This window comes from Branchiostoma belcheri, unplaced genomic scaffold, assembly GCF_001625305.1.
Source record: "Branchiostoma belcheri isolate BF01 breed outbred unplaced genomic scaffold, Haploidv18h27 scaffold5, whole genome shotgun sequence".
NCBI lineage: Eukaryota > Metazoa > Chordata > Leptocardii > Amphioxiformes > Branchiostomatidae > Branchiostoma > Branchiostoma belcheri.
Window position 1 is genome coordinate 516712 of NW_017804131.1, and position 20808 is coordinate 537519.

A 20808-nucleotide genomic window follows, 5' to 3' on the forward strand; every position below is an offset into this window, starting at 1 on the left:
AAATTGTTATGCTGGTTGTCCTCGGAGCAATAGACGACATGCATCTGTCCAGACTGATCCAAATTGGCTGTAGCTAGTTTACAGAGCCGTACTTGATTTGATTTTTGTATTTATTTGCACTTATACAACGAAATACATAATCAAATAATAAAAAATGGACAAATATGACAGTGGAGGTCTGAAACCTAAGTGGTTTTCATGGGTCTCTCCGAAACGAAACAGTAAATACATTAACAAGGAATAAAATTTTGATACAGAATAACAAAAACACATGATCTAGTAACTTAATCATACAAAATAATGAAACTAAACAATCCGTGTTCAGATTGGTGGCGTTATTACGACAAGAAACTGATAATATAAATGACATAAATAAAACAAATGACTATAATAGATACGCCTATGATTAAATATAATAAATAAGACCATAAGAAAATACTAACATAGATTTTTACAGAGTTTGGTATCAAAGATATAGATGAAGGCCATGGGTAGACAGGCGAAACTTTATGTCTGATTTCGACATTCGCTTCTGTCAAAACTAATCGAAATAGACTTCGGATAGTCACGTTTTAAAACGTAAGCGTAGACACAATACAGTTTAGAAGACCACAAAGGCCGACATTTGCCGATCCGTACTAAAATTTCAGATCATTTGGGGGTAATACCGGGTCTCCAGGGCCACAAATGTACACATTTTGTCGGAAAATCGCCAAAAATAAAACAATTCTAAATGCCTGTATAAAAAAAGTGAAAAAAACGCCTGGTGTTATTTGCCCACTATACCTCCATACCAAATTCTGGGTCATTTGGTTCAAAAATGAATAAATTGAATTCATTTAAAGAAATGGCAGGAGAAAAAGAAGAAGAAACATGAGGAAAAACAATATGTATGGTGTTGGTGAAGCCATAATACATGTAATTGTAGACAAAAACTGTTCGTTGGACCACGGAATGACAATTTAACTTTACGCCTGGCCAAAATAAGTCTGAAGTGTCTTGATGAATCACAGTCTCCAGGAGTGTACACGATAGCAAGTTACATCGTCCTGGCAATGCGCCATCCCATTGTACGTGCCCGGGTGAGCCCCAATGTACAATTCCAGATCTATATACATCAATATTGCAGCACGTACAGCAGCATCAGATCGGTCCTGTGGGCGGCAGACACACATAATCACAGCATGGGCCGGACGAACATTCAATCTGTCCTCACGTGTAAAATACACTCATATCATGCACGCCTGGTTTCCTTTAAAGGTGCCTATACAATTTCATATGCATAGCGGCAATACAAAAAAATCTGAATAAGGAAATCTGTCTGATATTGACATTTACTGCATATTTCTTATATTTTCGGCATTATTTCATACTTGACTCTTTTGAAATAGAACCAAAACAAGTTATGTGAGTAGTCTCTTTGTTTTTTTGGTACCACCAATATATAGCTGGACCCAGTCTATGATACGAAGCAAGCAACTTCTTTTCCATCAGCGACATCGCATTTTTGCCTCACAGATATCAGTATGCTCTGGGTTAGGATGGATTCAACTTACTACTGCATTCAAAGAATTACCAGGAAATTGAAAATCCGGTTTTACTGACCTGAAATCGGTTTGGGTTCCTTCAAGGCGTCTTCAAGGCGTTAGGCCATGTTGATTTGATTATATGGATGGCATCCTCTTAGAACCCCAAAACTGATGCGAGCGTGCGAATAAAAAAAGTTAAAGTTTAGCAAAAAAAGTTGTTTTCATTGTGAAATCTAGGTGGTTATGAAGGTCGAACAAATAACACAGAGTATGGTATGGTGAATAATCTAATCTTTAAATTCATTTCTTTACATTTTCGTCTTTATCGTTTGATTTTGGCATTCTACGACATTGGTATCGTTTTCCAATATTTTTTTGCAACTTATGGTATATATTTGCTCATTTTGCAACTGTTTTGTACGATTTACGGTATGGTTGAATTTTCTTCTTTTTTTTTTGGAAACGGCCGACAATTCATGCGCGCGCGGATGTCATCCATATAATCAAATCAACATGGCCTTCCAAGAAAACTTTACGACACACTCTACAAGCTGTTTCTCGCTCGGGTTCACATTAGAGTCATAACGGTTACAGAAAGATGTACGCATAACATGTACTCCTATCCTCCCCTGGTCTATAAACATGAGAAAGGTTGGCTACACTAATTGGGATCTTCAACCTTTATAGTGTTTTTCATTAAAACCTCTAATTGGACTTTACAGTCGAAAGTGTTTTATAAGCTACATCGTTACCGAGTACGTATCGATCATAGCACTTAGTTTCACAGTTAGGATCGACCAATTAGGTGAATTCTCAATCCTGATTGGATAGTTAAAAAGAAACCTATGTGGTTGATATATCATAAAGTCGTTGGTGAGTACGGTTGCCTTTGTTTGTATCTACAAAAAACATACCCAAGTGACCCCCTCCCTATTGACTATACAAGAAGAAACTTGACAGTGACGATCGTTCCTGTCTTTATCCACAGACAGAGACTGATAATCCATCCACGTTCTCTTTTGTAGCCGGCCAATTTAAATTAGGCAATGTTGATTTGATTACACTGATGACATCGTCTGGGAACCCCAAAACTGATGCAAACGTGCGAATGAAAACGTTTGGCAAAAAACAGTTGCCTTCATTATGAAATTAAGGTGACCATGAAGGTTAAACAAATGACTAAACACACGAGAGTAATATTTTATTGGCATGGTGAATTCCTTCACATTATCTTCTTGTCCTTTGGAACGGATTTTGGCATTCTGCGATTTAAGTATCGTTTGCAATTTTTTTTTCCAATTTTCGGCATGTATTTGCTCATTTTGCAGCCACTTATCTACGATCTAAAGTATGGTCGAAAACGTTTTTTTTTTCTCGAAACGGACGAAAATTCAATCGCGAGCGGACGTCATCCATATAATCAACTTAACATGGCCTTAGCTTAGAGTCAGTCATGTCAACAATTTTATCTTCTTTCCTCCATAGCGTTGAACTTCCTTATTTCGAACTCTTACTGTTGCTGTCATCACTAAGTGATCATTTATCTGTCTTTTGAATGTGACCTTTTAAAAGTTCCATGACAAACTTCTTGGCAGCGGTGAAATGAAGACAAAAGCGCCCACGTAGGCCGCCACACGGTTTACTGTCTTATCAGTTCGTAAATCTGAGTTCGTATATCGTTACGGCTGACGTACGTTGACGTACACTTGAATGTCGAGACGTAATCCTTTACATCTTTCACCAGGAGGGTATCACTTCCAGCTAGATATAATCAAACAAAGATGTACGTTAATTCATTAAAGATATCACGGGTAGAAGCATCCTCACGGCGCAACAAGTAATGATACTGTAGGACACCCACGCAAAAACTCACGTATCACGTAGCAGGACAGATGAGCTTGAAGACCCTGTCACACAGAGCCGAATATGGCCTCCTGAACACTGCTGAACTCCCCCAACCATGGTTAGGAGTAGGTCGGGAGCAAGTTGGCTGATGGTTGGCTGGTGATCGGCGAGGTTGGCTATTGTTCGGCTGCACCAGCCGAATGTTTCAAAATGTTTAAAGCACTCGGGTTGGCGAGTTGTCGGGAGTAGGTCGGCAGTATTCCGGGCATGTTTGGGGGTCAGATTTGACTCAAATCTAACACTAATTTGATTCTATTCGTATGGAAAGGTGACGTGGCCTAAATCTAGTCAGACTGCTTCAGACTACCTTGGTTAGTTGGTGGTAGGGGAGATTCTGATTGTGTAACAGGGGCCTGGGGATAACAAACTGTACAACAAACTACCACCTAGAGTGAACAGAAGGGCTGGATTAGAGTTAGATCTGAACACTATAGACCATGCGTCTTTCTCAAGCCGAGCTGTCTCCACAAATCTATAGACTGATGCAAGGCAACGTGCTAAGTCGGAAAAACACATAACTCGTCATGCACGAACAGGTATCTGATCCGCGTAAATTCAGATAAATCGGCTCGGTGAAAGCCGTAAGAACGGGGCGGGTAGAGTAGGAGTTAGTACTCGTGTAGATAAAACCTGTTTTATTGTACGCCTATGTCACTATCATTCACTCAGCACACCTGGATAAGCCGCGGCTTACGACGCTCCTGTGAGGGCTAGTTAGGGTATAGGAGTAGCCGTGATCTCAGCTGTGTTCATTAAGGTCAAACTGCAGAAGGTATTTCCATATGTAACGAAGGCCAGTTTAACTAGATTCCAGACATATGTTAAGCCACCGTCGCCTTGGTGACAGATGGATGTACTGATACATGATATGCCAAGATTAAGGTTTCTTGTATATTAATGGTTCTCGTCATACTTTAAATGTAAGATGGGGCTCTAGCTTCACATGCGAAAAGGTCGTTTGGCCGAAAGTGTTGTTTTTTTACGGGTTTTTGCCAATCAGGTCGCCTTGATGAATACAGGCGGATTAGGTCGATGACTGAGGGTCTGATACATGCTGTATTTGCGAGCACGCAATTCGCTTGGGGTCCCAATCAACCGGTAATCACCACTTCAGCTCGCGCGATCAATCATCGCCCGCCGTACAATTACAGAACACAGGCAAATATAGGGGCGTGTTGCTCGGTCCCGTCCGTGCACTTATCATGCGGCAGCAGCCTCCGTGGCGTCCCGAGTCGGACTTAACAGGAGGAACGGACCGGCGTGGTTTTGACGCGCGCGTTTCTTTTATCTAGATGAGAGACAAAGTCATCCGGACTCGGGCGGTTCTGTAGCGGAGTGCTGGAGGGGAAAGCGCGCGAGGCAAGACGTATGGTTGTCTCCGTCGGTTCTGAGGGATAACCGTGAGGCTGGAGAGGCTAGCCCGGAGGCGAGGCTCCCTGGTGACTCTCGAAGACCGTCAGTACGGCGTGGAAACCAACACTGACGGCCTGCAACACTGACAGGTCCAGACGCCAGCACAGGGACCGACGTGCGCAGAGAACACGTACTGCCGACTACTCTCTTGTTTGAAGCTGCCACTCACGGCGAGGGAACCGTACTTTGGGCAGGTCTATAATGTAGTGACGTCTTATTCACGGGAATAATCAGAGTGATTGCGGTGCCACAAAGGAAAGGAGCGAAAGAGACTGATTCGTAAGGAACGCCTCGCCTGCTCCGGCGCCTCAAGATTTGGAGCAGACGTGTGATACCTGACGGCTGGGACGTCCAGTGTCAGTTGCCATCTTCCTAATTCGATAAACCAGTGAGCGACATCTTTGAACCATGGCCAGTTTTCAACCGTTCTTCCTGTGGATATTGGCTTTGTATGTGGCAGGTAGGTGCTCCCTTCGCCATCTTTCAGTCATGGATTTCTACAGCGGCACAACCGTGAAATTTGCTGTGGCATTTTCTCTTCCTCGCTGACCGTATCGTGTCGCGACGCAACGTTTACTTGAATGAAAAGTACCGTCAGTTCTGAGCTAGCCTTTTTGTTGTAACACAAAATGTATTTCGCATGGCTGCCTACAATGTGTTGAGTACACCCACACGCCATGTCCACTCAAATATCACGAACTCTGCACCATTTTTATACCTTGTTCTTGACGCGATGCTTGCCTATAAAACCACGGCCTATCAAACCTATCATCACGTCTCCCAGTGTTCCTTATGACTTCACCTTCGTCATAGCACACTCCTTATAACCCGTAATTTTACAAATGGCTTTTTCACAAGCATTCTCATTACCTACTCTTACCCGTATTTGTCAGCAGGATGTAGCTCCACTACTCCTTCCCAACCCAGCAATTTTACTCCATCCGTCTTTCTAATAAATACACGGTTACCCACTGGAAAAGATCTTGTTGTTACTTCAATATCGCTTCCACGGCTGTGGAATATATCCACCCCATTATCACTCTTCCAATCAAACTTTACAACTCATTTATAACCCTTTGTTAAGCTCCATCAGCCGTTCATCTATATCCACTAATGTGCTCGCTCTCACATATCTAATAGCACCTCAAGCGGAGTTCGTTTATATGTAAAGTGCATTTGCTGAATGATTGAAGAAGTTTACCCTGATAATCTGGAGTGCGTGAGTGATATAAGTTTTGCTGAGCCCATACGCACATAATGTTGCTTTGGATAATCTGTACCACAAATTACAAGGAAGGCGAGCACAGCTATAACCCAATTTGCGCTTATCTTCGCCATACGTCTTCGCCAAACATTGAAATACTATCACATAGACAATTCTGAATGCAGTCAACTAATAGCGAATAGCAAATCCTTATTGAATATTCATGCCCAAGGGGCTAAATGCATGATATCGCAGGTATGATAGTACTGAGTAGCATATGGTAATCAAAAGAATAACTCAAAGGTCGTAGATACTACATTCTATTTAATCTGAGTCTTAACGGTTTAATTTTTTTAGCATATGAAGATAAATTCACATAATTTTTTCTATTGTGATAGTCATGAGATAATATAAAGAGAGGATATTACTTTAGTGTTCCATTGTGCTGGTGGGAGATATTATCCCTATCGTGCATCTTCAAGCATGTCTAACAGATGGACCTGAATACCGTAGATTTAGTTGTAATGTTTGATGTCTTCCTATGATTGTGACGGCTTCATGTTTAGCAAATGTTGCGATACATTCTACAACAGGCTTCAGTGAAGTCGAATCTGTCTTCCTGCCATCAAAATGCCGTGAGCGTCGCGTTGTGAACATGGAATGAAAGGACGCTGGCGGTCCAAGTCGAATGTCCACGGTGCCGTATCCTGTGTGCTAAGTAGCTGTAGGACACTGGTCAAGCCCCTGTCACACAGTCAGAACCTTCCCCGAACACCAGCCGACCAAGGTTGGCTGATGCTCGGGGGTAGTCGGGCCAGGTTTACAGGCCATGCCTATGAATCGAATTGAATTTTTAGTCACATTTTACTGCCAACCAAGCCCGACCTATTCCCAAATACTTGACGACCTCCAGCCAACCATGGCCCAACCTCCTGTACACACCAGAATTTTGTAAAAAAAATATTTTTGAAACATTCTGTTGGCGCGGCTGAACAGAAGACGACCTGTCCGAACATCAGCTGCCCTGCCACCCGACCTTGCTCCCGACCTGCTCCCAACCATGCATGGTTGGGGGGTGTTCGGCTAGTGTTAGGGAGGCTACATTCTGCTATGTGAGAGGGACTTTTTAAATAGTAGCACACCCCCATCCGAGCGCCCAGGCTCGAGCTGCGACCAAATTAACCCAGGAACCTTCAGCGGGGGGCATTAAGAATTAACACCGGGAAATTGCGAGCCATCCATTCTGCCAACTGCTTTGCCAGATTTACCGCGGCGAGGATTGGGAGACTTGATTACGCACGGAATGGGTTCCGGGAGCGGCGATAGAGAACCGTAACTTCGCCCGGGGTCCCCTCCCGCCGAGACAGGGGCGGGGATTAAGAACTGTGCGGCAAAGCGCGGGGAAGCGCCGGGTTTTCCAATTTGCCTCGTGATTTGAGGGGTCATCCCCAGGTCGTACTGGTACTGCAAACTTCAACTTCGATTTGGTTGAAACTACATCGTTGTCTATAACAGTACATGTACATGCCAGTAGAGTTTGCCAAAGCTCGTAGCATGATTCTAGGATCCTGAAAAACAGGGAAAAGTGGCAATCCTTGGTGGCTGCAAAGACAGTAAATTGGCCAGGCAGTATCATTTGTCATGCAATTACCATACGACACCCGAGGTTATGCTGACGTAAAAAGAAGGTAACAGTACAAAAAGAGTCCGATAAAAATGCTAAAACAAGCTGAAAATACGCCGAAGAATATACCTCTACTTGGAGAGTAATACCAGTAGTTTGTACAAAAACCTCCCAAACAAAGGAAAACTGACGATTGATTGCAATCAATATAAATGAAGTGTGGTAATCATCTTTCAAAACACATATCTATAACAGCACATCCCAGTCTAAAGGCGCGACCAGTTGCGCTACTTTTAACTCGTATGGCATCAAAGGCGCGGTGTCCCTATTAACTTTTTATGGCCGTGCTCTCAGCTCAACCTGAGGTTGTAAAAGCGAATTTCTCCGTGTATCCTTCCGGGTTAATGTGCTACAGACTAATGCCGTACTCCAGCCCCTGAAAACCCGCTTCTCCATTCGACAAGACACTGGCAACATTTCCCATTCCCCGTGCCAGTCATGTCAGGCTGTAGTAATTACTCCGGCACTCCCGGGCCTGCATCTCAACACGGAAACACGCAGCACACAAGAAAGCTCCCAACTCTCCTAAGGCCTCCACAGGCAAAGCACAGACTAATCTCCGCCACTTTTGACGCATGGTTGTGGAATGATACGAACACGTGCCTTGCGATTAGAGGCCCCAACTTGATAATGAAACTCGGGAGCGCTCGAACTAGGCGCTTGATATTATAATAGTCGAGTAGGCGATTTGTGAGAAATATCGCTACAACCACTCACTCAGGCAGTGATAAAACCACGGAATTTGGCACGCTGAAGCCCGGATATATACTCCACAGTTTTATGTACCCATCACTGGGACTATAAGTCATAACCGTACGGTGGTGTAAAACTGTAAAACATCTCACTCGCCTTACTTTATCTGCTGCCTGTAGCTGCTTCACCGTTCATGATGTATTGGTGCACGGTCTACGTAATATTTTCTTCACATGTGGTGTTTCTTTATTAGTGAACAAATCACATAAAAAGACTTTAGTTGACCTGTGTTTAAAAATGAATGATGAACACACAAGGAAATAGTTGCTCAAGCAACTGGATAGCTAGGTTTTGAAAACTGTCAGACGTTTCAAGTAGCATCCACTACTGTTCGTCAGGGGCACTGAAAGTCTTGTCACTGACGAAAATTAGTGGATGCTACTTGAAATGTTTTACTGTTTTCAAAATTTATCCAGTTGATTGAGTAAAAATTTCCTGCTGTATCTCAATACCTGGAGGTCTAATCTTCATCAACGTTACGCTGGTCCATCCGTTGTAGGTAGCACTCCAATAACGATGTACTCCCTTACATCATTCGTCTGCCATTGCGATGTAAAATTGCCATTGAGCGTTGGGCACGCACTAAAAACACTGGTCCTCTAGCCCTAACCTTGTATATAGTACCTATACAAGGCCATGACGTGAAGCAATAAAATGCCTGGGTAATGGCGCATAACGCTTGGGTCATGTGGATATCAAACACAGATATTGCTAAGTTCTTGAGGATGTCCCATTGCAACCAATTCTTTCATCGGATCTGGTCAAAACCAACCCAAATCACCCACAATTGCAAAAACAAAACGTTTCACTGAAGAAATTGGGACAAAAAAGCACTCTTAAACTCGGGCTGCTAAATTTGTATGATGCTGGTAGTACTCGGTACCGTTCCTGGAAAACAGCGGGCCAGGTTAATTTTTTCCGGTAAGTTAATTTTCCACTTACTATATCGTAACGTTTACCGTCTTTACATAAGACAAATCGTTAAAAACGTAAACATGTGCGGAGCACACTTAAGTCCCAAAGGCATCGTTCTCCGGTTGATCTATCCCTCTGTGAATCACTATATAAACAGTTTAAGATTAAGAAAGCATAGCGAGAAACAGCTAAATAAAATAAGATTAGGTTTGCCAATAAAAGGTGTATAAATGGTAATTACTGCAGCAGTCATATATTTCGGCCATAAAGAAGTGATTGGGATGGGTCACAGGCGAGTTGGTTCCCTCACGAAGTCAATTAAAGGGGGATTAGTCGGACTAATTGAGGAGGTAAAAAAATCGAAGCGACCCAGGCAGTAGGACTGGTGCTGATGGTTGGTGTTCCTCGCTACTGCCGCTGCTTCTGGAGATGTTATGGAGATGTAGCCATCTACATTTCTCGAATCAAGATTTCAAGGGTCTTGATGCTAGAGGCAGATTTGAATACTAAGTATATCTTAAATGATTCCCACAGTGCAAAAATATATAAATATAGATAAAGACTGCTTTGTTGTTAGAAAATATACCGAAACTCGTAACACTATAAAAAAAAGTCTTGTGCTATCCCTTTTTGTTTGAGTAATTAGAATTCATAAGGTTTTATTCTATATTATCATATAGCCAGATGACGTCGACCAATCAGAAGGCTCCATTTCCCCCATAACCCAGGTCATTAATATCCGATATACGGACCTGCGGGTCCGTAACCGACGCTACCATTACATGACAGGGTGGTGTTTTCTTCTAACCTACTTCTAATTCTAAAGACCTTTCTGATAGACTTATTTATGTAGAGTAGTAAATTAATTTAGTTTTGATAGAACTGCTGAGTTGTCGTCAGATGAAGTAAAAGCAGTGTTTGGGGCAACCGCAGAGATGGATTTGGACAATAGTGGTGGAGAAACAGTTGAGGAATTCGAAATTCAGCGGTAAACTTCACCGATAAATTTAGTTCATATCTGTAACTTTCAGCTGTAAATAATTGGTTTGCTGCGATGGGAATTCACATCAATGCAAGATAAAAGATCTATATGTTACACAGAAGTTGTTTCTCTTATGTGTCAGCTTGATGACCCTTGATGTACATGCATATGTGACAATGTCTATATGATAATAATGTTAATGACCCGCTTTCCTTCGGTGTATACGGTGTCATAATTCATGGCCGGTTCCTATAACCACCTCATAAACGACCTCGTCCGCTCCGCGGACTCGGTCGTTCATTCGGTGGTTATAGGAACCGGCCATGAATTATGACACCGTATTCACCTCAGGGCGGGTCATTAACCCTATATTATATTAGGTCTCATTCAATACATTTTTGTACCATACATTTTACCATGTGGCATTGCCGTGCAATAAAGTTCTTTTTCTGTGTTATATACTGTGCCGGGTGCCGACAGACTATTCAATCTACAACCGATCCATAGAGCAGTAATGTGTCTGATGTGCACTCAATACAGCGTTATTACGCGATATGGAGGTATAAATTAGAACCCCGTCTCCACGCGCACGCCTCCAAAAACGTGCCAAAGATTTGTTTCGGTGAGGTTTCTGAAATCCTGGATCGAGTAGGATATGATCTCCAATTATTAATGAAATATTGCAAAAATTATATGGTTCGAAGTATGAAAAATATTTTATTATATATGAAAATATGATATTATTATCTGTACACAACATAATACTTGGTTACAAACTTGAAAAATTTCATTATTTCAACCAATGGATACTATACAATAATATAACCATAAAGCTTAGATAGAAAATATTGTAATATTGTTTGAAAATGAATGTATTCTCAGAATTTCAATGTAATAATTGTTTAGCAAACGTTATTATTCTGCCTGTTATGAAATGTAAATTTTCTCTTGTGATTTTTTTAATGATCACAACCCACGGCGAGGGACCATGGGACGTCTTTTTAATGATCCTCACCCGATCAAATAAGTTCGCAGCGAAATATACTAGGCGGGAATCGGATAAATTTCTTCTTAAGTGATGAAAGACGAAGGCGCCGAACTTAAGCAAGACTATTAATAATCATTTCATTCATATACCTTCATAAGTGCTACATATTGCAACGATGCAAATGTATATGCTTACTTAAGGCACAATGGTAATATTATGTGCAATACTTGCGAAAGGTACCGTGGATTGATGTTCCACTTTTCTATCAATCTTTTTTCTCATTTTCCATTCATGTTTAATTTTGGCAGTACTGAACACATTACATCGTCTTACGGTATTCACCATTTCACTTTGTAGCTTAAGTTCAGAGGCAGTTATTGCGTACCAGATCATCAAAATGGGCACGTTTGAAAATGTGCACTTAGTTATCCTGTGCCGCAAATCTGTTTTAAATCCACCACGCACAAAAACGGAATTTAGAACACAGTAATATCACTGATGTGCTTCTTTGAAGTACGTACCTTACATGTATATCACTGTGTAAAATGGGCTCATAAATATTACTAAGAATATTCTGTGTCCAATGTTTTACTGTACTATTCAAAAACAAATAAATCTCTACTGTCCCTTGGGCGGTGGCAGGGCGGAGTCCCTTACCATAAGAACTACCTTATCCTCATTTATATAACAGTGACACTAACAGGTCTTGGTCGTGTTCAACTGTTTTCCAGTTCCTTCGCATGTGATTAGCGTCGACTTGTTTATTTTAGAGACACTGAAGGAGAGTGTCACTCGAAATGTCAGGAAGTAATCTTCTGTAACTTATCCAGTAGTAGAGTTTGATTTGTATGAATATTTTTACCTGGATGTCTAACCTTCATCAACGTTTTACTGTCACGTTTCTCTATGTTTGTGCACAGGCTGTGCTGGGCAGACACAGGTCGACTTAAAGCTCCCTGACACAGTGAACGCCGTGGACGGAGACGCGGCAACCCTCCCGGTAACCTTCAACACACAGCGGAGGATCATGTCCATAATGTGGGAAAAGTTTGATAAAAGGGATGTCAGGAGACGAACATTAGTCTATTCGTACTACCCGCCACTTAACACCAGAGAACCGCAGAGAGACTACGCCGGCAGAGCGAGCCTCGTGGATCAGGCTTCTCTCAAGTTAAACCCAACCGTCTCAGGGGATGACGGGACCTACGTCATCACCATCATGGTGGAAGGCATCGGGAAAGAGGAAGGTTTTGTCAAACTCTCCATCCTGGGTGAGCGTCTTGCTGATACCTTTAGCACTGCCGGAAAAGTTGGATGTACCAATGGTAGTAAATACCAGTGTAGTCGGGTAATATTTACTATTAATGATATAAACGGCACTGGACTCTACAATGGTAGTAAATAAAAGATCAAGTACGGTGATTTCAGACATACTTGTACCAAGGGTTGTAAATGAAATCACCATACATGATTTTAATTATTATTGACTGCCATTGTAAAGCCAAGTGCAGTATACAAAGTATCATTGGCAAATTCGACTTTCTGTGCTGTGTAGCACACGGTGATATTTTGTACTGGACTCTACAATGGTAGTAAATAAAAGTGATGTACGGTGATTCCAGACATATTTGTAACAAGGGTTGTACATGAAACCACCATACATGATTTTATTGACTACCATTGTAAAGCCAAGTGCAGTATACAAAGTATCATTGGTAAATCCGACTTTCGTGCAGTGTAGCACATGGTGATATTTTGCATTCCGACCCCGGCACCGAAAGCTGCACTCCATGCATATTTAAGCTGTCCAAGTGATTACTTACCCGTGGATACAGTCCGCGCTATCTCTGCATCTGTTCCGGCCTGATGATCCGTAGTCTAATTTGGCGTATCTGTCTTAGTGAAGCAGAGATCCATCTCTCTCCTCGTCTCTCCGGGTGGAGAGCTGACTGATGAAAGCTGCTTCTCTGTCTGCCAGTTGGCGTTAATCATGAGGCGGGTCTAAAGACTTAGTTACCCCGCAGTGATCAGGGACCAGCGAGACAATACATTCCCGTCAGGTCCCTTCCCATCTCGGCAAACCTTGAACGGCTTTAACCTTGCAAATGTGCTTATTCTAATTTCGGCTTTGTACCGCATAACTGCGGGGCACATGTCTTAGGTGTTTTCAGTCGATACATGGATCCTTATAGAAATGAAGGATCTTCATTCAATACAAAACATATCATTCTTTATGTATGTTGTACATACGTACTCAAGCAGTGCGTACAAAATGGATCACATTGCTTCATGAATGTTAGAGGCTCTCCTTATGTGCAACCTACTTAGGAAATATGACAAATGAAAGGTCGTTGTTGGGGTCCGAAGCTTTACATTTTTTTCTACGCCACAGGAAATGACTTATGCCGAAATCTGTATAACATACCAAAATCTTTCTAAAGGACGACGAAATGATGCTTTGGCGGTTAGATTATACATAACTCTCAAGAAACAGGGCTGTGACTTATAGATAATGTAGTCAGGGTTTAGCATGAAATGCATTTCAAGATTTTGACAGCAGAGTTTATCTTTAGCTTTGACGAAGTTTTATTCCTAATTCTCAGGAAACAGGGCTGCGACTTATAGGATATGTGCCCTGGGTTTTGCAGTGCAATTTTGACAAAGTTTGTCTTTAGCTTTGACGAAATTTTTTTCCTTGTGTTTCTCTTCTGTAGTCCCCCCAACAGTGCAGGTCGGTCCTTCTGACCCCTACGTGGTCACGTGGGGTCGAGCCGCCACCCTGTCATGCGCAGTACTGAGCGCCAAGCCCAACATCACAGCGCTCCACTGGGAGAAAGATGGCGAGATCATTGTCAGCTCCAGACTCGGGAAGAAATACTCCGGAGGAACCGTTCAGACGCCATCTTTGTTGGTGCGGAACGTCAACAGAGAGGATGCTGGGATGTACACGTGCGTGGTGGATCACGTGGTGCAAAGAGTCACTGCGAGTCTTCTGGTGAAAGTACTTTGTGAGTATGTGAGGCACTCGTTTTTGGCATTGTAAAAATAACAGAATCGGTCGTGGCTCTATACTTTATGGTTAACGTGTCTAAAGTAACTGTAATCGAAACTTACACAGCGCTTCTGGGTCTATTTGACGGATGTACATGTCCGTCAAATAGATACAGTACATCTGTCAAATAGATATAGAAGCCAAACACTACATTTTCTTACTCATCAACTTGTAACTAGAGTGTACGTTACATTGTCCATGTCATTTGTGTAATGCTAAACTTCTTTGTTGCAATGACTTTAGATCCAGCTGCTATTATCAGCATTTATGACTATATTATCAAGAACCGATCGTGGGTCTATAGCTTATATAGTTTACGTGACGAAATCAATTAGAAGCGAAACTTACAGAAGCTTTTTTTGCTATGACTTTAGATCCAGCTACTATCATCAGTATTTCCGACTCTATTTCTGCGGAAGAGGAAGACACGGTCACCCTGCAATGTGTGGCGGACGGCAACCCTGCTCCCAACATCACGTGGTCTATCGACGGGCGGCCCTTACCCACGCAGCAAAGCAAGATCTCGCGAGACATGACGGTAGGATCGGCCGTGCTGGATAAGGTGTTTCTGAACGACAGTGGGAACTACATGTGTACAACAACCAACGGGGTGGGAGAGTCCAGATCCAAGTCACTCAGGCTCACTGTGTCACGTGAGTAATTTTTGTCTCCTCAGATGACTGTCGATGATTCCCTTCAACATAAGTGATCAGGACAATACACAGGACAAAATCTCAAACATAGCTAGAAATTACAATGATGATTCTAAAAGCACATTTTCATTCCATACCAATAAAAAGTTTAAGAATATGCAATAAAACGTTGGTGAAGGCTAGACATCCAACTAAACGTTTCCCATAGGAAGTACCTTATCTTATGAAATTTCTACGAATATGCAATAAAGTTTGTGTTGTTCCTTAGTTCCCTACCAGGGTATGAGAATGACGCCGTCCACCATCGCGTTGATCGTGGGTGTGTCAGCGGGCGGTCTGTGGCTCATCGTCTGCATCACTCTGGCCGCGTACTTCCTGCGCAGACGACACCGCCAGAGGGAGAAGAAGAAGTTCTCCCTGTACTACAGCGCCGGGAGGAGAGACATGACGGAGGAAGGGAAGGACGCCACAGACGGGGACAAGGAACCACCGCCATATTCCGCATTGTCTGGTATGTGATAAATGGGCACTATGTAACATTTTTCACCCAAAAAAAATTACGCATTTTACTTAGAAAAATATTAATGTGGTTGCAATTTATTAATCTCCAAGTAGATCCTTTTCGGTGGCAAGACAGTATCCATTAGCTACTCTTCGGTGGCCGTACAAACTCCTCTGGCTAATGGATACTGTCTTGCCACTGAAAGGGATCTGCTTGGAGATTAGTAATTTACGTTCGATTTTCAAAATATTTCAAAATATCTCCCATTTCTGACATTTATAGTTGGTGCAGTTTGTGGTGCCATTGCGAAAATAATAAAGCCGGTGAGAAAAATATGAGTAAAACAGAATTAGACATTCTGTGACAGACCCAAATTTTCATAGCAAGCAACTTCCTTGCACACAGGCAACATATTGCTCTTTCAACAATAACTTGTGAATTTTTCATGCATGCACTGTCGGATTCATATGTGGTAAATCCGACAACCAAGAGATTGATTTGTTCTGGCTTGTTACGGAAACTTTTTTCCAGCATGTCGATAATTTATTCAGTGTCATCGAACTTTCGACCTTACTTCATCCCTTCAGCCAGATAACTGACCCTATGGCTCAGGACACGCCTCATCTCACTTACCTGATATCTGCAGAACAGCCCTCACGCAAAATCAACTCAGACACATCCCAGTCTGACTGGCTTAGTTCCAACTTCCGATATCAGAACCTGCTCCACTGCTTCAGGCGAGGATTGTATCGCATCAGTATCGCTCACAGTAGCAGCCGGCAAGAACCGTTCTGGAGCTCTGGCAAATTGGGCCTCTAGGGAGATCTCTATTGCCTCCATTGAATAATTGGACATGTTCCCGGGTTTTTGATATCATGGTAATCGTTCCGTGTAGATCTACAAAGCATGACACTTGCAAATGCAACTTACATAATTTGATTGATAGATAGCTACAAATAATAACTTCATTGCTCAACATATCTATAAAGTACAACGTATTGCATTTTCTGTTACTTATGTTAGTTACAACGTAAATCATTTTATTATATAGGTCACTATCAGACAAAATTGCATCAGACTTAACCAACACCAGATAACTTTTATTGCCGCTTGTCTGTGAAGATGAATTATTTATTCAATGAGTTGACTTACTTGACTTAGTCCTCCTCGCCCACTCGGGGCCTCTGAGAGTAGTCTCTAGCGTTTCCAGTTCTTCGCAATCTTCTTAGTCTCTTGCCAGGTTACGTTGGCTCTCTCTAGGTCTTTCCTCACGCCTCTTCTCCAGGAGAGGCGGTCTGCCTCTGTGACGTTTCCCCTGGGGATTCCAGTCTAGGGCTGTTCTTGTTATGGACGTTGGTGGTTTTCTCAGTGTGTGTCCAATCCAGCGCCACTTTCTTCTTCTAATGGTGATTTCAATAGGTTCCTGGCCTGTTATTTTCAGCAGTTCTTGGTTCTTAATCTTTCTAGGCCACCAGATTCCAAGAAGGTCCCGGAGTCTTGCATTAACGAACACTTGTAGATTATTCCATGACAAAGGGATAAACCTTTCCCTGTAGAATTTACACCATAGCAAACCCTGGTTAAATCCCCCATTTTTCACTTGGCGTCTACATTTGACATGAGTTATAAGGGTAACAGCTTGGAGCATATACGTCAAGGCACGGTTTAGATACGTCAACGTGATAAATGTTCTATACTTTGACTAGACAAAAAGGTGCCCTCCCTCTGGTTATTTTTGTAAGTCTAAGTTTCTAAGTCAATCTAGTGTTAAACCTTTGAAATAGCAGTTTCAAACTTTTGCAAAACTTCTGTAAACTGGTCCTAAATTTGTGCAAACCGCACGCGTATACAACGCAGTCAAATACAAATATGTAATAATAGATACAAATCAGTAATAACTTTCACAAGAATAAACGCGCCCACGCACAAAACATTTAAAGGCACCAAAAGCGATTTTAGGGCAGTAAAACTGGATTTTCAAAGTCAATTTTCTGGTCATGGGATCATATAATTGCTGGTAATCGCGCTCATTCCAACAGTAAGGCAAATGGGGTCACTGTACTTTTTCATACATATTGAGAAACACCCAAGCAGCCCCGAAAACACGTTCATCGCCACTACAGTCACTTGTATTCACTGCTCGTGTTATCTGGGAAAACACCGTAAATGCCATGTGTAAAGGGGTGGAACATCCGCAAGGAGCCATGGCATCATCAGTCATTCTCAACGTCAGAGGGATTGCCCTGAGAGGCAATCTAAATTCATCAAAAACAAATTGATTTCTTGTCCATTTAATCTTTAATGATGGCAAAGTACGTAAGAATGTCAGAAAACGTGCCCGGATTGGGGATGTATCCCAGTGTGTTTTCAAAGACATCCAAAGCAATTTCAGTCACCTTTCTCTGAGTTTTTGCACCTAGCTAGTTTACGTACATGTATGTGCTAGTTTGATTCCTATGGAGTTCATGCGTCAATTTAGATGCACGAATTACTTTATCATACCATTACATGTATACGTACCACAGGCAACAAATGCAAAATATTTGGCTTGAATTAAGGTACTATATCACAATCGTTGTCTGTCTCGTCACAGCCAAGCTGTCTGTGAGGGGCTCTACACGCAGTGGAATCAACACCATGCGGAAGTCGCTGGCAAAGAAAGGTGTGTATTTCAATGCGACAATTCGTAATTAAACAGAATTTGTATTCGAATGGAAGGTAAGTTGAAAAAGTAACAAGTCAAGACAATGTCTCAGAAATAGAGAAAAGTGGTTATTGCCATATAATGCCACACATCATAATAGCATATTTTCTTACGTAGATTTATCGCTAGAACGGTGATGGTTCTGTTATTCCGTCAGTATGACATGTAATTTTCTCTCATAGCCCGCAGGTCAATGCGATCTTACAAGTCCCCACCTCAATCAGTCACGGTTACAGTTTTCTCCTATTCAAAATTCCATTTTATATTCCTGGAGGTTAGTAGAAGTTTTAATCTAGGCTAATGGCCTTAATAGGGTTTGCCATAATGTATTTGTGTAGACAGAAGATACGCATGCGTGCTGTACTCCTACCATCCGCGAGAGGACAATGAGTTGCCTCTGGAGCCTGATGACGTCATCGAGGTGCTGGAGGGGGAAGATGGCGGCTGGTGCCTGGGTTACCTGAGGGGCAGGATAGGCCTGTTCCCCTCCAACTACGTCAAGTTTGTGTCAAGCAACGAAGGTTTGTATGGGAGCTTACAAACATCTGCGACACGATGAAATAACAGTAAATATATTTTCTGAACTTCATAGAAATGTAGGTCTTTTATGCTTGGCAGTTGCAACGACTCTGCCAACGTATCTCTCTCTCTGAATCTATTACTAAATTCAGTTCTGATATCTCCCAACAAGAATGATATTCTCAACGGAAAATTGTGTGCTTTCGGTTTTCCAGTTGCTGCAATGAAGTCCAGAAAGGCCCTGGAGACCCTGGAGTTGTCCGACGCCCCCGGCTCTAAGCGAAGCATATGAGAAACGCGCGAGGAATTCGGTTACTTCCGCTCATCACTGGTACACACGCCGCTGGGGAGTGCACTGACAAGTTATAATTGTTTCCTGTGACTAACGTTATGACTTTTACGTCGTACCAAGAACATGACAGTTATTATCTGAGAACGATGTGGAAAATCAACATCTCATGTGTATATTTGAACACTAACATTCATGGAGAACATAGAAAACACATGACAACTGCTTTGTGTACATGTGGCCAGACAAGGCCTGGGAGGCTTCAACAATGGCAATATGGGTGGAAAGGACAAAAGGAAAAATTGTGGATTGAGTTTGCTGAACGTTACGATACACAAACTTGTCGATTTCTCCAGTGTCTAATGTGCACGCTTAGGAAACAGTTTGAGTTGTATACTGTACATGCCGTTTGACCCAGGCATATTGTACCTGTACAATGTATGTTCTATGTGTAAAGGATCCTTTGTCAATGACCTAATGCTGTTGATGTATATATATTACATGTTCAAGACACAACATACATGGCATTGTATCATAGTTATCGATAGTGCCCTGGACTGCTCTATATTGTCGATTCCTGTGAGGTGGTACTACAATATTCTTTGCAAAGAAGTACTGATCAACATCAAACAAAACCTGAATGACTCCAAGCTTTTAAGATGAAATCGTCGTAAATGTGGCGTCAGTATTTTGCTAACATCGTGTAATCTGGTGCACAGTGCCTGCGTCAGTGTACAGATATGTACCCCAACTGACACAAGTGGCTGACTTAAAGTACCGTGTTTAAAAGTGCACAGTGTCTGCATGGAGGTAGTTTTTCTACCTCCATGGTGTCTGTATGTTTCCAAGACTTTGCTTCCACACCACCAAGCGGAATCTGTTGGTAGTTCAACTCTAGACATTGATCTTGAGTGTACTGGACTTTGGGGGCATCTAGCGGAACTAAGAAGAGACGCAACGGCGTGAAGAGTTCCAACGTGGTCGTTTTGTCTGTACTGTTGTAATCGTACTTTTCGTGATGATGATGAAATGTGAATTTAACGCATTTTTTTTACCTGTGTGGTAGTCCTTTAGGTTTTGATTAACTATTACAACAAATATACATACAGATCTTGGGCATGACGATAGATGTACTGGTATTTTAAATCACGAAGTTCATAGATGCACTCACCATTTCAATAGATATAACATTTATTTCAACAGTAGGTACTATAGAAAACATCACTTGCGTACTTTGATATATTGAGGTAATTTTAATCTCACAGATAATTTCATATCTTACATTGGTGATACCTAAAATTAGGTCGGAAAGTATAGATGAACAGAATAATAATAATTGTTTATTGATTGATCGAAGATAAAAGAGTACAATCGCTAGCATGTTGCAGCGCAACAAATAAGTAGTGCTGAATTATATGCTAGTTTAAAAACAAAGAAACAAATATTGCACAGTTAACAAATACACGACTAGACAAGTGAGTATTTCACATTTAACATATAGACAGCTAAATATTAAGCGAGTAAAATGAACTTAACAATATTTACAATATCAACATCATCAGTGTAAAAATTATTAATAAAAATATATAGTATGTTACGTGATAACTGATCTTGGGTGGGCCGGTCATGGGAGATTTACTATGTGCCATATTTGTTTAATAGACTTGTAAGATAGGGGATCGGGCTATTTTTGTATCGATTTGTTCTCGGGAGGGG

General features: G+C 41.9%; 1 protein-coding gene across 1 annotated transcript; it reads left to right on the forward strand.

The window, feature by feature from the left end:
- Nucleotides 1-4740: 4740 nt before the first annotated feature.
- LOC109479972 (hemicentin-1-like) lies at nucleotides 4741-20095 on the forward strand. The gene is made up of 8 exons (XM_019782055.1): nucleotides 4741-5307; nucleotides 12294-12644; nucleotides 14088-14381; nucleotides 14800-15078; nucleotides 15347-15589; nucleotides 18174-18242; nucleotides 18623-18805; nucleotides 19019-20095. Exons 1-8 carry the CDS (start codon nucleotides 5256-5258, stop codon nucleotides 19093-19095), a joined length of 1548 nt encoding a protein of 515 aa, XP_019637614.1. The 5' UTR covers nucleotides 4741-5255; the 3' UTR covers nucleotides 19096-20095.
- The last annotated feature ends 713 nt before the right edge of the window (nucleotides 20096-20808 follow it).